Source organism: Sceloporus undulatus, chromosome 4 (assembly GCF_019175285.1).
Source record: "Sceloporus undulatus isolate JIND9_A2432 ecotype Alabama chromosome 4, SceUnd_v1.1, whole genome shotgun sequence".
NCBI classification, from domain to species: domain Eukaryota; kingdom Metazoa; phylum Chordata; class Lepidosauria; order Squamata; family Phrynosomatidae; genus Sceloporus; species Sceloporus undulatus.
In genome coordinates, this window is record NC_056525.1 from 162201353 (window position 1) to 162223415 (window position 22063).

At 39.8% G+C, this 22063-nt stretch overlaps 1 protein-coding gene across 1 annotated transcript in view; it reads right to left on the bottom strand.

The window, feature by feature from the left end:
• DROSHA (drosha ribonuclease III) overlaps positions 1–22063 on the bottom strand; it is a 118099-nt gene that overhangs the window by 86538 nt on the left and 9498 nt on the right. The window contains 8 exon segments of the mRNA XM_042461782.1: positions 2703–2872; positions 5769–5843; positions 9537–9618; positions 13957–14028; positions 16328–16414; positions 16517–16603; positions 18844–18924; positions 19649–19800. Of these exon segments, the coding sequence (XP_042317716.1) occupies positions 2703–2872; positions 5769–5843; positions 9537–9618; positions 13957–14028; positions 16328–16414; positions 16517–16603; positions 18844–18924; positions 19649–19800 (806 nt within the window).

Genomic DNA, 22063 nt, shown 5'->3' on the forward strand with positions numbered 1-22063 from the left:
TATTATTATTATTATTATTATTATTATTATTATTATTATTATTATTATTATTTCCCACCTCTCCCTGCAGATCAAGGCAGGATTAAATCAATAAAATAATACAATACAGTACAAAAATATCGTTGGAGCCAGCCAATCAATAACAGCTCAGGAAATGATGTGAAGGGAGGCCTGCAGGGAAGAAATGATGCAAAACTAAGTCTTGCCTCTGTCATAGAGCAGATAGGGAATTGATGGTAGAGAAAGAGAAGATTGCAGAGAGATAGGGAATGAATGCTAACAGAGAGGACTGTCAGCCAGACAGAAGAACTGACTATAGTTTGGGAAGAGCTGTGAATTATTCAGTAGTTTAGGTTTAATGTCTTAATAACGTTCCAATTATGTGGAATTAGTGGTATTTTTTAATATCACTGTGCCTAACAGGTTGCTGGAGAGTCTGGTCATGCTTACAACAGCAAACCCATGAAAACAAGACAGCCACTGGTCTTTATATGGGGTTACCTTGTGGTCCAAATACCAAATACAGGAAGAGGTAAAGAGAGGAAAAAGGTTTGGAACTGTGGGGTCAGCCTGGTAAGGGCATCCATCACTGCACACAACAACAACTATGGGCAGGGATGGTCTTTTACTGATTATAAACTGCCTCAGTAGCCTTTTTGGCTGCTTTGCAATTTTCATTTTTAATTTAAGCAGGCCACTGTTAAGAGGAGAAGGAATGCAAGTTTCTGAGGCTGGCTCCTGATTAAAAGATACGTATCTGCTTGTATTCACTATGATGGATTAACAGGAAAGGAAAGGTGGAATTACCACACACACAATTCCAGAGCAAACTGTTTCCACGAAGAATTTTGCATGTGCTAAAAGTTAACAAGCTAAAGGAAATTATCGACCGGCATGTTTCCATGGTTGACTTTATGAGTGTAAATGTTTAAAGTGACTGAGCATTGTTAGGGGTTCATTATAGCTGAACGGATATGCATAAATGGAAAAATGAAAATCAATAAAGAATATCACATTTAGGTTCATTTTGCTCTAGGTTTTGTCACACAACCTTCCCCCACAGCCGAGGGATAACATCACCAAAAAGAGGCTTGGACAGAAGCAATCTGTTCAATGTGAAGGATTTCTGAAGCTAACTTTTTTGTTTAAATAATGGATATCTATTCTAAAAAGACATTTTACAAGGTTAGGCATTACAAACTTCTCTTACATGCAGCTTATTCAGCTTCATATTAACAAAGAAACAGAGAGCTCATACAAATCTCCTCATGTTATTGCTCCTGATAGGAACAAATGCTATTGTTGCTGAAGAAATTCAATAAAGGGTAAAATAAAATTAAAAAACCTCCCACAAAAAACCACCTGTGGCAGTCTTTCCCCTTCCTCTTTCACTTCTCAATAGAAAAACAAGCTGTAATCCAAACTGCACACAAACATAACAATAAACCAATTCTTCATAATCCTCTCTTGATCTTTACCCATTATAATCAGTAAGTGCTTCATCACTGGGCTCAACAAGCCCAAGGTGAAACTTTCGGGGCTAAAATCCATACAATTTTCAAAAAGGAATGTCTCTATTATTCATCATACAATACATATTTAGAAAAAGTGCAGATAATATAACAAGCAGAATTGCTCGTACATCCCTCTGATCTTTTTAAGGGACTTGTAAGAGATAAATCTAGTGGGGGATTTTAGCGAAAACGCTTCATGGTGCATGGAGTGAAATAATGCAGGCAAATCCACTGTCATGATTTTCTAATGAGGCCAGAGACAACAACAACTAGAGAACAAATGGCACTGCACGACATCCCATTTTGGCCAGTATGATAAAATTATTATCTTCAAAGCAGGTTCAGAGGCATGGCTGGGCATGGCCATGAGGGACATTCCAGTTCAATCATCACCCCAAATGATCTTGAAAAAAGGACTGGTGTGCCTGTTCCTACCACACTGGTTCAGGTCCAGGTTGGCTTCTCTTACCTCTGACTATAGTACATTCAGTGGCCTCACACTTTCTTTGCTAGTATAAAACTATCACACCTGTCTTTACTTATCCCATTTGCAACACTGGTTGTTGTTGTTGTTTGCTACTATGTACCTTCACATCAACTCTGACTTATGGCAACTGTATCATGGTTTTTTCTGGCAAGATTTATTCCAAGGAGATTCGCCATGGCCTTCCTCTTAGGCTCAGAAAGAGTGGCTTGACTAAGGACACCCATTGGGTTTTCATGGCTGGTCTCCTGGGGTCTAGTCCAACACTCAAATCACTAGGCTAAGCTGGAATTCAAAAATGTTCTAGGAAGCTCATAAATACAAATTGAGTCTCCCTTTTCCTAAAAGTTTGGGACTAAAAGTGTTTTCAGTTTTGGAATTTTTTGGATTTTGGAATATTGGCATATGCATAATGGGATATCTTGGAGGTGAGAGCCAAATCTAAACATGAAATTCATTTATGTTTCATATAGCCCTTATGTACATAGCCTGAACACAATTTTATACCTAATATTTTAAATAATTTTGTATATAAAACCATTGTGTATACTGAATCATTAGAAATCAAATGTGTCACTAACTCATGTATTCATGTGGACAATTTTGGATTTTGGAATTCTGGATAAGGGATATTCTATCTTTACCACTAATTTGCATTATATAATTCAAGATCCTTTTTAGCTTCAAGGGAACATTTGTCATACCATGCCAGGGCTGGTCACGATCATCCCTTTGCATTCCTCTGCATACTTCTGCCACTCGAGCTCCTCCCACTGTAGCATATTGGCAATCTCTTCTTCTGGCACCAATGGTTTATTGCATCGTAGCAAATACAGTAGAATCTGATGCATAGACAGCACTTCTTTTCCTCCATCTTAAATACAAACGTAGATACAAAGCCCCTCTTTTTTATCAAACATTTTTGAAGGAAAGCAAATATATGCTTTAACGCAGAGGTAATGAACCTCAGCCCTTGAGTATGAGCGCAGTCGTCTTATGGTTCCAATCTGGCTCTCTGGGTTTTTCCAGCTGGTTCCCCATCATTCAGTTGCTTTTGTACATTTCCTCATCCATTCCAAAATGTTGAAATGTACAAGACCTCACTACCGGCAGCAAAAGTTTTACATTAAAATGTGTCAGTATTTTTGGTCCAGTGTCCTCCCCTCCCCACACTCCTTGTTTTTAGTTGCATTCCAACACTGCAATGCAGACCCTGAGAAAGGAATTTGGATCTTCAGCTGAAAGAGGCTCCCCACCCTTGCATGGAAACCTGGTGGGCAGAAAAGCAAAAAATAAATGTGTATAATAAAATAATAAATGATATTAAATTAGCTTTCCAAATCTCCACTTCTCCAATTTTTTTAATAACAGTTTGGGTTCAAAAATGCATACATCAGGAGACATTGGGCAAAACAAATACTGTACAACCCCTTATCCATGGGGGATACATTCTTGGACTTTGTGATGTGAAACCCCAGCTGGGCAAGATGGCAAGGATGAAGGGAGAGAGGCAACACTACTTGGCTCCTCTTTCCTGCCTGTCTGGTTGGCTGGCTTCCATCTTTCCTTCCCTCCCTCCCTCGGAGCACACCTTGGCAAGCTCTCTGTGCATCCCTCTTCAAGCTTGCCAGTCATGGGGCAAGAGGACAGAGGAGCTACCCCTCTCCACCACTGTCTCCCCACTTTGCATAGCAGCCAGTGATCCAGCCATTAGCACCTGCCTCAGCTGTACCTAACTCACCGCCACTCCTCGAGGGAGGCACGGAGGCGAAGGGGATCACCACATGAAGCTATGTGCCCCTTTTGGTGGTGAGCACTGCACTCTCAAATGTGATAACAAAAGGAAGGAAGGCCAAGAGGGAGCAGTCAGCCATCCAAGAAACACAAACTGGAATTTTGCGGAGTTAGTGATGGAAAGCCAAAGTAGATGCTGCCGGCTGGCTGGCTGGCTGCTGTGTAAAGCAAGAGTGGTAGTGAGGTGGCAGCTCCCCATTCTTCTTGTCCTGCAACAGGTGAGGTGGAGAGGGATGCTCATTAAGTCCCACCTGGAGGGAGGAAGGGAGAGAAGGAAGGCAGGCAAACAGGAAGTGGTTCGTGGCACCCTCTCCATCCCTTTCTCGCTGTTTCATCCAAGGAAAAAGTGAAGGAACTTCTCTCCATCCCTTCTAATCCTCCTGTCCCAGTAGGGAAGCATCAAAGAACTGCTGCTGAGATGGGGAGTGGAGGGAATCAGGACAGTCTTGGATCATGGGTAAATGAAACCACGTATACTGGTCTCACCATTTACCGGACTTGTACAGTACTGTACTCATTTTATTTATCAATTTATTTTTTTAAAAAATTATACTATATCCTATATCAAGAGATCTCAGGGCAGCTTGCAGACTTTAAGGAAATCTACCTACTGATGGGTGCATTTGGGAGAGTAAATCCTGGGATATAGAATTTAGGAATGGCTCTTGAGAACACCGAACCAGACCCCAGGATTTTGTAGGATGTTAATGTAGGAAGTGAAGGAGAATTATAGCATTGTAAATGTGAATTGGGAAACGGCGCCGCCCCGAACTTGCTCCCACAGGTCATTGCTGGGTGTGTGTGTTTCATATCCTTAGCTTCACAAAACAAAGATGGAAATCAGCTTGAACTCAAATCTGAGAAAAACCCCCAAAGCAATACCACTTTAAAACTTAACATTTGCAAAGAGAAGAGAAATGTGCTGGCAGTGTTTCCATGTAAATGTGAAATTCTGCCTCCAAGGCTAGTGGAATAATTTGTGACTCCCATTTCACCAAGCTAACCACACTTGCTCTATTTCCAGACTGATAGGCCCTGGAGTTATCTGTTTGTTTGTTTTTTTTGTTGTTGTTAAATCAGACAAGTTGTCAAAATACTTGAAGTAAAATTTGATCTGGTTTATATATTTATAAGCCACCTTTCTGGACCAAGTGCATACATGTCAAAAAACATGTTTTATTAAATGATATATTAAAACAGCTTGCAAAAAAATATATCCTTTTTTGGTCAACTATTCTCAGAACTCAATAGCTCAGATGGATATACTGACTGGGGGATTCTGGGATTTAAAAAAAAAGCTCTGCATTAAAATATAATTCAGCGAATATGAATGACACTTCCAGAGCCACATAATAAAATTGTGGATCTTCCAAAAAGACTATCTATGAACCACATACTGGCAGAAAAACTAAAAAAATAGGGGGGAGGGGGAATGCAAGACAGCTCTAATTAATGTACATGTCCTTTGAAGGCACAAATTAAATGTGGAAACAGCTTGTACTGCTCAATTTCTTAATTGTAGAAAGATGGACTTTCTATTTACACATCATTACTATGAATCAAAGTAGAATTTCAAAGTCCCCCCAAAAGTGCATTTCAAAAGGATTTTAGTCTAAATTGGTTCATATGGCTAAAAATGTCAAAGTCTCCAATCTACTGTGTATCTCAAGTTAGCTGTGGTATTGAGATTTATGTTTTTAAAGAAATGCAGAATGCTGAAAGATGTGTCTAAATGCTCACTTAGCAATTAACCTATACATGGGCACCTCCAGGCTGTAAGTCAAAGTTCCCATGACTGACTGCTCCTTTATAGGAAATTAATAATAATATTTTTTGTACTTAGCATACTAGATATAGATACTCCTGAACATTGTTTTCTACACACAACCTGCTGCCTGAATGGGTAAAGTTCAAACACATGTTTTTAACCATCTAAGTGAGTGCCCACAATTAGACACCTTACAGTAATGACTTACCTGGAAGAAACCTTACAAAACGTGGCATGAAATGAAATCGCGGGCAGGAAGTTTCACTGTTTTCTAATGAAGGACCTTAAACAAGTTGAAAAAAAGGAAGAAGGTACTTTATGACATCCTAGTAAAGCAACAAGAGCTATACAGAGCTGAGCATACTCTTTGATTACCCTACACAAGCAAATAATTTGTCATCCCATAAACAATTTTGCTTCCAAAGCCTTCTTCATCTGTCACTCCAAATGTAAGGAAGGTCTAAAACCAGAGACAAGGTTGGGTCCTGGCCCTGCTCCCATTCCTCATGTGCGCCACACCTAGATCCGCAAACCCGCTTGAATACGGATACATTCCTTGGCTCAACATAATAAAAAGTGGTGTGTCCCACCCCCATTTTAAGACCTCATGTATATGAGTGAACACACAAAGGTTTTAAAAGCACAGAATTGATGATACTTCTCTCCTTTATGGTAAAATAAGCTTCTAGTCCTTGGGGCAGAGGTAGGGAACAGCAGCTGTTGGACTCTAGTTTCCATCATCCCTGACCACTTGTCATGCTAGCTATGGCCTCAGGTCCTGCATTTCCTGTCTTATGGTTAAAGACAGTCTTGAAAATATGTGGGCATAGCACTGGGAATCCTCAAGATCCAAAACAGGGCTGAGCAAGATTTTTCCAAAGTCATGACACAGTTTCTTCACATGACCCATCGCTGTGAGGGGTAAAGACTACAAAAATTTGCTGATTTCCACAATGAACAGAGGTTGCAGAATTATCTGCAGAGAATAATTTGGGTTGCCCTTCCAAAGAGTAACAGACACATGTCTGAAGATACACAGATTAAATTGATTCCTTCCTAACAGCACCATTCCTGCACTGAGTATCACCGGTGCTGGGGGGGGGGGGCACGCTAGCAGGGGCGGGACTTCCAGGAGCTTCCATTGGGCAGAGTTTCTGGGATGGTGCGAGCTCCCCGTGCCACCATCTTTGAGACCTACTCCATCCCCACAGCATTCACTGGAGTGAATGGTGCACAGGAGATGGAGCGCAGGGGGTGGAACATGCACCGGGACAGGACATTGCACATAGCATGTGTGGTTAGGCCGGGGAAGGTGCCCCATTGAGAACCCCATGATTGGAGAGACCCTGAAGGTGCCCGCTCCAGGCAGGAAAAGGCCCTGGGCTCTGGGTGACTGACAGAGGCTCTTCTGGGTGAGCAGGACACCCTTCCTGCGGCAGTTGGGCTCCTCCTGGAACCACCAAACAACAGAGAGTAGGTGTGGGGCTAGCCCAGCAAGATCCCTGGAAAGAGGATGGGGAGGGGGATCACCTCGGTGCCTCTGCCCAGAGGATGTCCAGGAGGCGAGAAGCACAGTCAGACCTCCCCCAACAGAGAGCCCACCAGTCCCACTTTTCTAGTTCTGCACATCCTCTTCCCTTCCTGGGTTGAGCACACACATTGGGATACTTGAGACTCAGGTTGTAATCCACTTTTAGCCAAAACTACTCACTGGGTTATCTTGGCCCAATCCTTCTCTCTCAGCCTACCTCAGAGGGTTGCTGTGAGAATGAGTAGTACCATGTATGCCACCTTAATCTCAATAACGAAAACTATAAACAAAACAGGCTCATCTCAAAATATGAATTTCCCCCTCAGGTTGTGAGGAAGAGAAGAAAATGAGAAGACCCCACCACCATTCATTCTAACTTGGAGCCAGGGAGCATATTTGCTAACAAAATGAACAGAAACAAACCAAATAGAATCCTCAGTTTTCAGCCTTCCCCCATTGCACTCGCTTAAAACAAAACCTTCAGACACAAACCAGACTCTGCAAGAAGCCTAAACATTTTTGCTCCATAGTCACACACATATATTCATTTTTTATGGTTCTTCTTTTTTTGTTTTAACAAAAGCCAGCATGGTTTCTTACATTTTGACTGTATTGCAATCCAAGTAAATTTCCTGCCCAAATGACAGCTTGCCACCTGTGTCGAGTTACATGACACTTGTACAGTTTATTGCATTCTACCACCACCACATGTTCCTTCCGTCTGCAAGCTCCATGCTACTAATGTTTCTGTCTTGCACCATGATAGCAACTCATTCTGCGTGCCTTCTGTGCTCTGTTGCCTTAAATTAATTAAAACCTCTGGGGGTTTTCAAACAAAAATGAAGGAAAAAGAGGCATTTGCAACAAAATGTTCTAGTTCAGAGTGCTCCTATATAGTTATATAGCTCCTTTATAAACATGCAATCAGCCATGCCTTTAATCGGGATACTCCACTGCACCATCACCACCCTTTTGAGGCCCCGCAATTTGCAGACACTGAGTAGAACAACAATGTTTGTTTATTTTGTTTGGATTTTTCCCTAAAGATTCCCCCATCCCATACCTGCAAGATTTCAATTTCCCCAACCATTTTGGTAATCTCCACTAAAATCTCTGCCCTATTTTGGCCCCTTACTTGACACAACTCAGAACTGCAATATGATAAAAGTATGTATGCTCAATACAAAGGGGAAATTGCTGTTATTGTTGTTACTGTTATTACTATTACTATTATTGATAATAATAGTATTTCATGAATTGGTGGCTTCTGGGTAAGTGGGATGGTAAATCCACTCTGAGTTTTACTTTAAACTTTAAAGTTTCAGCATCTCAGACAGCTCTTTGAAGGTTCAGACTGGCACTGAGAGTGGAGTCAGCATCCCTGAAATGGAAGCTCTGCTAACACTGGAATCACTAACAAAAACAACAACATTTCTCCTTTGATAAAAAAAAAAGGAGGAAAATAAGATTGCCTCTAGTGATTGAAGCTACATACTAGTATAAAGATGAGCAAATTTTCATGGCTCAAAGGCAATTTTTGGTTTCCAGGACCTTGTGAAGGCTACCCACCACAAATAAACAAAACTGAAGGAGACCAGAAGTCCCCCTCTGGTTTCATAAAACAAGGCATGGTGAAGGAGCCCTCCGCTTTCCTTTTAAGGAGCATCACTGCTGGTGGAGACTTCCAGAAAGGTTTCTTCTTCTTCTTTTTCCCCAGCAAAATTGAGGAACAAGGTGGTACAAGGGAAGCAAAAATGGTCTGCAGGGGTCTGCATGCTTCTCTACTATCAGAATTACACCACTGGATACAACACAGTTTGACATGTAAACCACCGAAATGCAATATCCCAGAATTAGAAAGTAACTTGATTCTGCCAATGCAAAGCAGGAGGAAAGGAAGAATGAACATGAGATTCAGTCCGGGGTTCCCAAACCATCAGTATGTGTGAAGTAATCCAATGGCTCTATGAAAAGTTGGGGGTTTAGGCCATACAAATCTTAACACAATGTAAAAACATAAAGGATCAATATCCTATTCTGACAACATTAATATGAGTAACACATAATTTATTTTATTTCATTTTGAAATACAATGTGCCCTCCACGTTCTCTGGGGTTAGGGGCATATTTTAACCTAAGAGAACACCTCTCTATGAACATCTGGCAGGACTTGACCACAAAATTGAATTGGAAGACCTACAAATACCTAGAGAAGTTTTTCTCTATGTATCTCTAGGTTCTCCAATGTGACTCTATGGTCAGCTTCTGGAGTGTCATGCTGGATGACCAAGACATTCCTAGGCAGAACATATTGATCAAATCCATGAATGATAAAATCTGTGAATAGTCAGATTCGCAAACGTGGAGGGCCAACTGTATCTACTGTATGTTCCATTTATTACATTTATGAAGGAGATCACAGATACTTTTAAACTAGATAGTCACCTATCAGATTCCAGTCATAGAGTTCTAGAATATCCTTGAACAGGTAAGAAGAGAACAACTCCAGCCCTCTCACACAAAAATTCTGGAAAAGAAAAAGCAGACAGTGAAACATCATAAACTTAATCAATATATCGACCAGGGATGGGCAACTGTGGAAGGGTAGGGGGGCATATTAGCTCCCCAGAGTGGCTGGTGGTGCACACATTTTGACACATACCCCACCATAAAACAAGCAAATAAACAAAACAAAAAACCAACAATTGCCCCCAAATATCTCCCAATGCTCTCTAGGGACTGGGGAGAGGTTTTTGCCATTTTAGCCCCCCCTAGGCTCAGGAGAGGTCTTTTTGTAAAACAAGAAGTGACAGAAAGTCTTTCCTGGGCCTAAAATGGCCTAGGAAGGTCCTTAAAAATGGCAAAAATTTACCACCACCCCTAAGGGAACTATTTAGGCTACGAAGAAGACCCTGGGACCAGCATGCAGTCTGAGCGCCACATTTTTCCCTACCCCTAATGTAAACCAACTTCTCAAGACCAAAACAGTGTTCAATACATGGGCTTAATATGTGTGTAGTACTACACAACCTGGACCCATAATTCTAGATCATGAAAACAATCTCAGTGCCTGGTTTTGGTTTTGATAAAAGAGCATGTTTCTAGTCTTTCACATCAGTGATGACCTGCCTCAAAGTCCATTAACAATTCTTGTCAGAATTTGAAAAGTTGAAGGTGGCCTTCCCATAAGCAAAAAGGGACAATGATACCCTACATAACTGTGCTTTCTTGTGACAACCACAAGCAACACAAAACATGACAAGCAAGCAACTTAGCTACACAACAGAAGCAAATGTATGGTGCTACTCCTGTGAATACTTAAGTGTATGAATTTATAGTCATAAATTTACATACATAAATAAGCAATAGATCAGGGAAAGAACTGGGCAAGGACAATAAAATAGTGGAGGAGGCATCTTTTTGTCTCCTGTGGCTGTGGTTCCAATCAAGACCACAACCATCTCCCAAACACACAACTGCTATTTGCATTGGGGAAGCTCCCATCAGCTCCAATAGATATTCCTCAATCAATGCTAAAAGAAAACAGCATGACAGGTAAAGGGAATCTACTGCAAAGATACACATTCTTCTTTAAAAAGTAATGTACAAACAAGCAGGAGCGGTGAAAATAAGATGGTTTGGAAGCAGACTATTCCAATTAAAGTGGTGGAAGGGGTGCTTATTAAAAGCCCCCAACTAGACCAGAGACCAGGAATTATGAGTTCAGGACTAGGCCATAAGTTACAGCATGCCAAAGGTCTTTTACTTCAGTAAGCTGAAAAGAAGATATATGTAGAAAGGAGAACCTCTCTCGTAAATTCTCCTAGACCAGTGTGTTGTAGCTAAAAGCTGATAAATTACCAGTAGGGCTATAACAAAGACACTTCCACAGTCACAAATCAGTACATCACAAATTGGGGATTATGGTCCTTACAAACAAGCGGGGGGGGGGGGGATGGAAATGGTTTGGAAAGAGATCATTCCAACTTTTAAACTATTTACTTTCCATCCATATGCAACAGGCTGGTTCTTTAAAACATAAATATGAAGCAATGCAACACTGGATGGTTACAGCCTCACATCCTGAGAAGACATCCATCTGCCTCCTTTTATTAGATCATTGTTGCGGTTTGGGATTTTTAATCATATTTTATTATTAAACTGCTGCTCATTTCCCTGAGTGGTAAACACCAGAAGGGTGCAATATACAGTTTTATGCATAAAATAAACAAATATACTGAGATAAGATTGCAGATTTTTCTTATTATTGGTTTTGATGTCTGAGTGTTGTACTAGCACCAAAACAGCAAGACACATATTTTTATTTAAGTAAAACAAACAGGTAAACTTGCTGATGCATAGTGTAAACTAGTGTGCGAAATATATGGGTCTCTACATGTCACTGGACTGTAACTCCCATCAACTGTAAATAGCATAGCCAATAGTAAAGAATGATGGGATTTGGAGATCTGAGGACCACACTTTCCCCATCTTGGTGTGGATGTTAATGGCTATAGTCCTGGGTTTGTGAGAAGAAATTAACTGTGAAATAGAGAACTGGATTTATAGAAGGGGGTGCTTTCTACCAAGTCTAAGCTTGGGTCTTTCTAGACTTGTAGCAACTGAGTGACTTTAAGGAGCTGCCTAGTATTTAAAACTGGAACAATACATAGAGAGGCTGACATAACTTTGCAATATGATGTTTGTTGCTGAACACATTAAATAGGAGAAAGGAAAAGAGGCAGGTGGCAACCAACACCCAAAACTTAATTTGCTTGTTTGGCCAAATGAACCTTTCTCCCAAACTCTGGATAAGTCACACTCTCTCAGCCTCAGAGGAAGGCAAAGACAAATCCCCTTTGAACAAATCTGGCCAATAAAACAATGTGATAGGTTTGCCTTAGGACATGAAAGCACACAATGATAACAACAAGACAAAAGCAAATGGCTAACTATCCTTACTCCACATATAGGGACAATTCTTTAAAATTAACAATCAAGCATTTTAAAAATCAGTATTAAAAAGGGAGAAATTTCAGAAGAAGAGACAGCATAAATTATATAAAATTGATTATCCTCCAATAATTTATGTATTGGTATATGCAAAATACAATATAAAAGACAGCCAAAAAAATTGCACTCCTGTATCCAGTAGCTGTAAGCTGAGGCACTGCTGTTGTTGTTGTGTGCCTTCAAGTTGTTTCCAAATTATGGTAACTCTAAGTAGAACCCATCATGGGGTTTTCTTGGCAAGATTTGTTCAGAGGAGGTTTGTCATTGCATTCCCCTGAGGCTGAGAGCATGTGACTTGCCCAAGGGTCACCCAGTGGGTTTCATGGCTGAATGGGGGAATTGAACCCTGATCTCCAGAGTTGCAGTCCAATATTCAAACCACTTATGGAAGTTCAGTTGGATTAAACATCCTCTGCTCTGACTCCTTGCAACCACCTCCCCTGCTAATAGCCCTCTCACATGCTGCCACCCTACTTTGCAAAGTGAAGAGCAAGTATGGGAATTCCACATTTGTTGCTGACTCTGGTATTTCATCCACAAGCAAAGGCCTTTCCTGATTCAGTTCCTAGAGATCCCCTCGACCTGAAGGCAAAGAAGCTTGGAAAGCCAGCCTAGCTTTCATATCAGTTGAGCCATTCTAATGTTTCAGAAGATGATGAAGGAAAGACTTAAAGTAGCTTTGCTGCCATTGAAGTATTGGCTCGGAATGATGGGAACTACAGTCCAGAAATTTCTGAGCCCTGGCCTAGAGAGGGATAGTATACTACTCCTCTTTCACCATACAGAATAAGGGCACGGCTCTGTCCTACAAAATCCTGAGTTTTGCAGTCTCATGAGAAGCTAGAGCTCTCTGGTAGAGAATTCTATGTATCTTTCCCTAAACTGCAAATCCCAGAATTCTACAGGATGGAACCAAGGCAATTAAAGTCAATTCATAGTGTTACAATGGTGTATTGTGAAAAGGGCCCTGTTGTTGAAGAGAGCTCAGTAGAAGCCTAGAGTCCCTGTGTCCACCCTTATTCCTTCACATCATTCCCTAGCAACTTCTTTTTTACAGCACAATATTTTACACCAGTAGTGTTAATATTTACATGCTGGAGAAGAGAATTGGGCAGCCTAGCCAACATAGCAATGCCCTCATTTTGCCCTTCCTGCAGCTACACCCCTAGTTCAATGAATATAAATGGAGCTAAAAGCAGGATTTTGGTGTGGTGTGCCCTTCAAGTCATTTCCAACTTATTGTGACCTTGTCATAAGGTTTTCTATGGAAAATTTGTTCAGAGAGGGCTTTGCCTTCCTTTGAGGCTGAGAGATGGTGACTTGCCCAGGGTCACCAGTAGGTATCCATGGCTGAGTGGAAATTTCAGCCCTGTTTTCTCAGAATCCTAGTCCAGGACTCAAACTACACCACACTGATAAAGGAATACAGTAAATGCATCTTAGCCTTACTGTACTTATTCCATTACGTAGTTATGACAAAAGTATATTTATGTGTCAGTCCTGGATTCACTTTACAGCTCATACACGCAACTGTGGGCATGGGTCTGCCTTGCCTTATTCCTTCTACTACTATATTTTATATGGTACCTGAAAGCTCATGCTATATAACAAATTGGTTTGGCGCAGGACTCTGATGTTTTAGTTAATATAGACTCTGCTACAGACTAGCACAACAACCCCTTTGCAAATTATATTTTTATATTAATATTCCCAGGTTGTACCCTTCCAATCACAAGTGCTCACCCAGCCATACAATATGTTCTTCCTCAGAATATGCATGAAGCAAAATCTTGAATAGCTCAATGCTTCACAAAGCAAACAGATGTCTTGAATAATCACTCTGATAACTTACTTCGGGCATCATCTCCTCAATGAAATGAATTGTATAATCGATGTTAAATCTGATTACTTTACACAAAGGAATCTGCAGAGAAGGAGGGAAAACAAAGACGAGAGGTTTGATTTTAAACAGCAATGAAATCAGCACCCTGAAAAGGTACTTTGCATTTTAAAAATATAAAATAAAATGTACTTTGCTTTTTAAGTTAAAAAATAAATAAATAAAAAGGGATGTAAATGTAGAAACCTCATGATGGTCAGCTAATAACTGTGGTATGACAAAAAAGGTACCTGCAATATAATATGATCTCATACTGCCATCTATTGGATATTTAAGACAAAACTGCACTATTGAGAGACTTATTAGTGTTTTGTAATGGATGTTGTGGCACAGACAAATACAACTTGATTGATTAATTGATTGACTCCTGTTGACTTATGGAGACCCTCCAGATTTCATTGGGTTTTCCTAAGCAAGGAATATTCAGAGGTGGTCTGCCATTGCCCTTCACTGAAGTGTAGCCTACCACACCTGCTATTGCTTGGCTAAACGAGACCTATCCCTGCTTTGTCTCAAAGATCAGATGGGATCTGATGCCTTCAGGATATTTGGGTTCTTACTTTTAAAAAAAGTGTGCATTGTTTCAGAGGGAAGAGGATATATGTTTAGGAAAATATGGAACACCTTTTGAGATGCTAATCTCTATCCAACTGTGCAAGGATAGCTATAGAATTAAATGTTAACAATCCTGATAACCTTAAATTGATCATGATGATGGTGGTGATAATGAACAGGATATACTTGCTACTTCCTACGTTTCCACCTGGAAGATGCTTTCTTCAGCAGAACCAGGGACAGGGGGAATCTAATCTCCCTCCTACAGCCCTCCTCCCATGCCTTTACAACTTGCTTCAAAGGGCTATGACACCCTATAGAACAGGCTTTCCCTACCACAAAGGTCTGTGGAGAGAAGAGTGAAAGCTACTTGCTGGAATTGACAATAAAAAATACTTACATATGTATTAACATGCTTCAGATTCTTATATTACTGCAGATGTCATATCACAAGCTAGCATGGTCACTCTGAAAACTTGGTTGAAGTAAGCTTTAAAAAGGGCAAGTGTAACTCAGAGTTCAACTTTTTCAAACAACACATAAACTGAACTAGCTCTCATGGCTTTATTTTAGCAACTAGCAGTATGCTGAAACCTGTCTAAATATTAAATGTAGCCAATCAAATAAAGACTGTGATTCCTGCATTAACTTACTTGGCAGTAAACCTCACTGAATTCGTTGGAACTGTTGTCTTCCAGAACAGGGGCTTTCAGTCTTTGGTCTTCCAGATGTTTTGGACTTCAACTACCAAGCTCCCTAATCATGCTAACTTGGGTTTCTGGAAGCTGAAGTCCGAAACACATTTCTGATGGCACATCTAGCAGCATGGCATCATTCACAGTAACTGTGCCATTCACATGATTTACACATGAAGGAACGAACACAGATTCAGAGCTTGGAACATCTACTTCAGCTACACTACAACCACCAGAACTTCCCAATCGATATAGATGTGCTGGTCACAGCAAAAACAAACAAACAAACAAAAAAAAAAACTCTTCCAAGTTTTCCAGATTACATGCTCTGGCCATACACTATGGAATCCTGGGTTTTGTACTGTGATGAGGCACTACAGCTCTTCCATTAAAATTCTAAATACTGCTTCCTCAACTGCAAATCCCACAATTTCTTAGGACACAGCTGTGGCAATTAAAGTGGAATCATAGTGCTATAATTTGTGTACAGGTTGAGTGTCCCTTATCTGGAATTCCAAAATACTCCAAAATCCAAAACTGTCTACATAGGTGGCTGAGATAATGATACCTTTGCTTTCTGATGGTTCAATGTACATAAACTTTGTTTCATACAGGCCTGGTTTTATTGGGAGATGGGGGTTGGTTTAGATTATTTTTAATTTTGTATGTTTTAAATTTTGTATGTTGTATTTTAAAAGCTTTTTACTGTTTCAATTGGATTCTTTTAATTGTTGTCTAAAGTGTTGTTTTAGTGTGTGTGTGTGTGTGTGTGTGTGCGCGTATAGCAAGCCGCTTTGGTCCCAACTTGGGAGAAAGGCAGGATAATAATAAATATATATATACAGTATGTATAAAATTACCTTCAGGCTATTTGTATGAGGGATATATAAAGCATATAAACTAATTTCATGTTTAGATTTGGGACCGATTTCCAAGACATCTCATTATGCATATGCAAATATCTAAAATCTGAAAAAATCTGAAATCCCAAACACTTCTGGTCCCAAGCATTTTAGATGAGACTCAAGCTGTAGTGTGAAAGGGTCCCTGAACTCAACAAAAAGCTTACTTACATTAGTGAGTGGAGCATGCGCAAACATGGAAAACCCTTCAAAGATATACTCATGGTCATCATACTCTACTACAGTTGGTCTATCTGTCTGAAAAAAAAGGAAAAGAAACCGGAATATTATGCCACTGGGATTCAAACTATAGTGAGAAGTGAGATTTATTGTGTTGCCACCGCGCCATACTATACTTACCAAGAAGTTTGTAGGAGGTGACACTGTAATGCGATAGTGGAACAACCTTCCAGCGTTGTTGGTCATGGGCCGACAGGGCTTAATAGGCTTTGAGGAGAGAATGAAACAGAAATGGATCATTAGCTAGGGAGGCAAATCTCTATCACTAAGATAAACCAAATACAGATAAGGAAAGTTAGAAATCACATCCACTGAAAGGAACAGTCTGAGGATTAGACAAATGAGTAGAAACAATTTTTTAAAGGCTTTATCTATACAATGAATGAAGGGAAACAGGAGACTGGAGAACACTACTTGAGAAGGAAGATGGGCATACCTCTTTTGAATGCTTCCCTATAGGCAAGTCTACACAGGCCAATTACAATGTTTCCCCTGTCCTTACTACGACCTGCCTACATGAGATAGGGCCAAAGCCCCCATTTGAGTGCAGATGGTCTTCATGAGGAAAGGCCAGTTCTGCACCAAATCCATCCTATCTCTGAATAAACGAGTGTAAAAGACCCACCTTTTGCACCTGATTTTGCTAGAAAATCTGGAGCACTCTGGAGCGACACTAGGTGGCTGCTTACACACACATACTGCTGTGCCATTGAGCAGTGGTACTACTGGCACAAGTGACTCCCTCTGAGGTTACAACCATGCACCCAATCCATATGTTCAATGCTGGGTGGCTCATTTCTGACCCCAGAGGGAGTGACTTTCACCAGGTGGCACATGTGTAGACAGCTGCCCGGAATTGTTCCGGAGTACAGAAATGACGGAGGGAATATTGGCCAGAATATTCCAGGAGCAGCCCAAAGTATTCTGGCTGGTGTACACATACCCTTAATTATAGGGGGCAAACCCCCCCTGCATGTTTAAGAAACAAACATCAAACTAGCATATTATCATAATCCTTTCACCGACAGCAAAACACTTTTTGTTTAAGTAGGCTTTTAATATGTAATTGTGTCAGGGAGGCTTTTTTTAATTGAGAGGATGTATGTTTTATTTTTTAAAAAACTTTTGTATGTTTTTTTAAATAATATTATATTGTTTTAATTGTGACAACTTTAACTGTTTTTAAAACTGTACTGGTAGAGTTTAATTGATTTCATTCTGTGGGGCACCTTGGGTCTCACTCTGGGGAAAAGGCAGCATATAAATAAAATAAATAAAAATGATACTCCAGTTTCTCCTGCTCCCTACTGTGCTACCTGCCTTTATGGATGGAGAATTCTAATTCCCTCTCCTGCATTTAGTCCAAAATTATTGCCTTGGTACTCTATTCCCTCACTCTATGGCATGCACACATGATTTTTGAAAGTAGGAGGAACATATTGTCACAATTATTTCACCACCTGAAATCTCTGAACACTTGGGAAGGTCTAGGACAAAAACTAAGCCTCAGTTTTCAGCAGTTAATCTGTCTCACTATAAAAGGGATAGAGAAAGATGTCCTCTAGATGTGGTTGGCCTACAAATGCAAATATCCTTAATGGCTACAAATAGTGGAAACTGCTGCCCAGTAACATCTGGATGACCATAAATTCTTCATCTTGTTATCGAATATTCCATATGGCTATGAATTTGAGAGTCTGCTTGGGAGGGAAGAGTAATCTGGAAGTCTGTGGAGGAAAATGGAATCCCCCCCAAAAGAATATGTTGTTGTTGATACAGAACCAGGCAGTTCAGAAACTGGTATAGTTATCCTATGCCAATTAACCCAGCTTCTTTTCCTAGAAGTGTTCCTACGTCTCATCTTATTCAAACAGTGCCTTCCTCTTGATGTGTTAAAAATATATCTAGCTCCCAGCATCTCTGGCTCAGTGCATAGCATGTACTGAGGCAATTACCTGTTTTGCTGTTATAGGGAGGGGTTAGCAAAATACTAATTTTATTCTCCTTTGCTTCACAAAACTCTTTTATTACACAAGGTCTAGTAGAATCCTAATGTACACCCACTGAAACTAGCTGCTTTAAAGAAAAAGAGAAAAAATCAAATGAACATGCTTGCAACTGATCATGTTAAAGCATCAAAGACAAAAAATACTGCAAATTTTCACTTTAGGGGGATACATTTTTATCTTCAATGAGTTTAATAATATAATGATTTCGACATTTCATTTTTTCATAATCGATACTTCTAACACAGGAGAGGAGAACGTTTAGCTTGTCTGAAGGTTAGGACTATAGTTCCCACCAGCCTCAACCAGCAAGCACACTGGAAAGGGGGTTGTGGGTACTGTGGTCCAAAACATCTGGAAGACCAAAGGTTCCTCTTCCCTGCTCTAATGAGAGACATAATTTATATTTTCTTTGCAATTGTAACTTTCAAACATATTTACCTCTTCCCCTGGATAGATCCCGTGTCTTATTCCCGTTCGTCTAGCTTTAGCACTACATTTGCATAGAGGTCCATCATTCATCTGTCAAAATTAAAAGAAAAAAAATCTTGAAATTCATTGGTTTAAAAAAAAAAGGAAAGAGATATTTAAATTTAGTGGCCAAAATATAATTCCTTTTAAAACTGAATATCATACACAACTTAGAACTATTTTAAGTATTCATTTTCAGACCACCAGAGAGCACCAATCATTAGGCTTTTTTTAAAAAAAAGAAAAAGAAATATATTGTTAGAAAAAATCACATGGATTCAAGATCCAACATAGTACTTCTGCAGATAGAACTACTTCTGTTAGCTTCTAGTTGGTGTCTTATTAAAGAAGCAGAAATACACTAGGATGCAACAGCAACTTTTCTATTTCTGGTAAGTACCTGGTTTTTGTGGAGCCACTCCCACTTGTAAGAGGAGCCATATGTTAGTGATCAAACAGTATGTACCAGCATGTTTGCTTGTTATAGACAAGGAGTAATTCTCAGCACTTCTGGCTCTTTTTTGTGCACAGGCAACCAATGTGAAATGTGAGACCAAGCATGGAGTCTGTACATTATAGTATTTCTCCTGTCACCATCCACTTACCCAGTACTCTAACTGGGAGGTAATCGCTATCAATGAGGCCTCTTTTACAATCAAAGCTTTGAGGTAATCATTGCTAATTTCAGCACCGCTTCACTGCTCTGGACTTGGTATATCACAAGATATACCACCCTAGTGCAAATGCTCTGGCTCCCTTTCTCGCATGTTCATACCTGCCCAGGGTCATTGTACCACAGTTCCTCATGCAGGCGATCTGGGTGAGCCTTCTTGCGTTTAATTTCAGCAATGACATCAAAAACCTCTGAATCCGAACTGCTAGAACAGCTGTCATCATCCGATTCACAGTCAGAGTCACTGGAGCTCCCTATTACCAGAATGTCAATAAAAAGTTGCATTAAGACACTGATTCCCTCATTAAAAACCAACCCATTGGGAAACCTACTTGCTCCTTATACCGCCTAGTTTCTGAACCTGTGGCTTTTCCCTCCAGAAGAACCCTAAGAAAAAACAACAGCAACACTCCCGAGGGGGGGGGGGGATAACAAAACTGTCCTGGAATTAAGTCTGAATATGAAAATATATATTTAAAAACTATGATAAATCAAATACTGGTAATTAACAATGTTAACATGGAGTAATGCAATATTGTAATAATAATTACTAGGTGCACATTTTGTGGAACAATAACAATTACAAATACTTTTTTTGGCAAACACATTCAAAGATTTAATATTATTACATAACATTAAAGTATCAGGGTGTAATCTGTGAAGTTTATAAAAAATTAAAGCAGCAAACAATGACAATCAAGTAATCTCAAGAAAAAGTAATCTCATGAAAAACTGAGCCCGGGCGTTAGAGAACACCGATGGTAAATAAGTCCTTCTCAAAAGTAAATAGCTGTGAATGTAGGTGGCTTTGTTCCTGTCACTAGCGGTAGACAGCAATTCAGGGACTGGACCACAGCATGGAAACAGAAAAGGAAAATTATCATATATACTCAACTATAAGTTGACCTCATGTATAAATCAAGGGCAGATTTTGTGGCCAAACTGATGGATTTTGATATGACCCATGGATAAGTCAAGGGTAAAACCTGGGGCGTATAACAAAGGATATAAAAGATAAAGCAAAGGAAAACAGTGCCAAAGAATGTGCAAAATTCTGGCAGGCTGCTTTTCCCCACAGCCTGCAAAAGCAATGCTGGACTTTGACAAGAAGCCAACTGAACCAAGGAGAAATCGTATGTTTGCAATGTGGTCCCTAATGCCTCCTCTTTTCCTGAACCCTACTTGGACCTCTGGGATTTCTCTCTCCAGTTATGGTTGCAGTCTATACTGCAGAATTTTGAGCATAATTTTGCTTGCATGAGAGATTAGTGCTATGGTCCTATAGTTGCTGCAGTTTTTTGTGTCTCCTTTTTTGTGGATGGGGATGTATATTGATCATTTCCAATCTGTTGGCCACCGTTTTGTTTTCCATACCTGTTGACTTTTGTTGGTTAGCACTAGAGTAGATTCTGTCAATGTGGATTACAGCAGTTTGATTAGAATATTGTCTGTTCCTAGTGATTTTTTTTAGTTTTTATTTTATTTTTTGCCATTTCTCTTACTGCAGGTCCCACTTCACTTTTTAGAATTTGGGCTTCATCTTCATATGGCTCTTTGTCCCATGTGTCCTTCATTTGGCCATCTCTTTTATATAATTCTTCTCTGTATTGCATCCAACATCTTTTTATTCCTTCTTGGTCTTGAATTATGTTATTTTTATTGTCATAGAGCATCCTGGTACTTGGTTTGAACTTTCTTTTGATTTCCTGGATCGTGTGGAATAGGTCTCTTGTTTTTTCCTTTTTGTTGTTGCCTTCTATTTCTCTGCACTGGTCATTGTAGTAATTTTCTTTATCTTTTTGCACTAGCTTTTGTTCTGTTCCATTAATGGTTCTTAGTTTGTTCCTATCCCCTTTTTGTTTTGCTTCCCTTCCTTCCTTTATTGCTTTAGTGTTTTATCTGTCATCCATGGTTTCTTCCCTTTCTTTTTTGGTCTTGAAAGCATCTGTCTGCAAACATCTTTTATTATGTCCCTGGCTTCACACCATAGTTCTTCTGGTTCTCCATCTATTATGCTAAGTCGTGCAAATCTGTTCCTTATATTGTCAATAAATTCTTTTAAGATATTGTTTAGACCATATTTTGACATGTAGACTGGTTTTGTTTTATTATTGAGTTTACTCATATTTTTGATATGAGTAATTCATGAGACCAGCGCCTGATCTAGTCTTGACTACCAGTATGGAGCTTTGCCATCTCTTACATCCAATTATATAATCTATTTGGTTTTTGCATTGGCTGTCTGGTGATGTCCATGTGTATAGCCTTATTTTTGGTTGTTTGAAAAATGTGTTAGCAATGAATAGGTTGCTGGCTTCACAAAAATCTATCAGATGCTCACCTGGTTCGTTTCTTTTACCAATTCTGAATTTTTCTGTTTTTGATTACCTTGCTTCCTACTTTTGCATTCCAATCTCCAATAATCAGCTTAATGTCCTGTGTTGGTGCGGTATCAATTTCTTCCTGTGTATACTGAACCATCGGAAAGCAAAGATGTCACTATCACAGCCATCCATG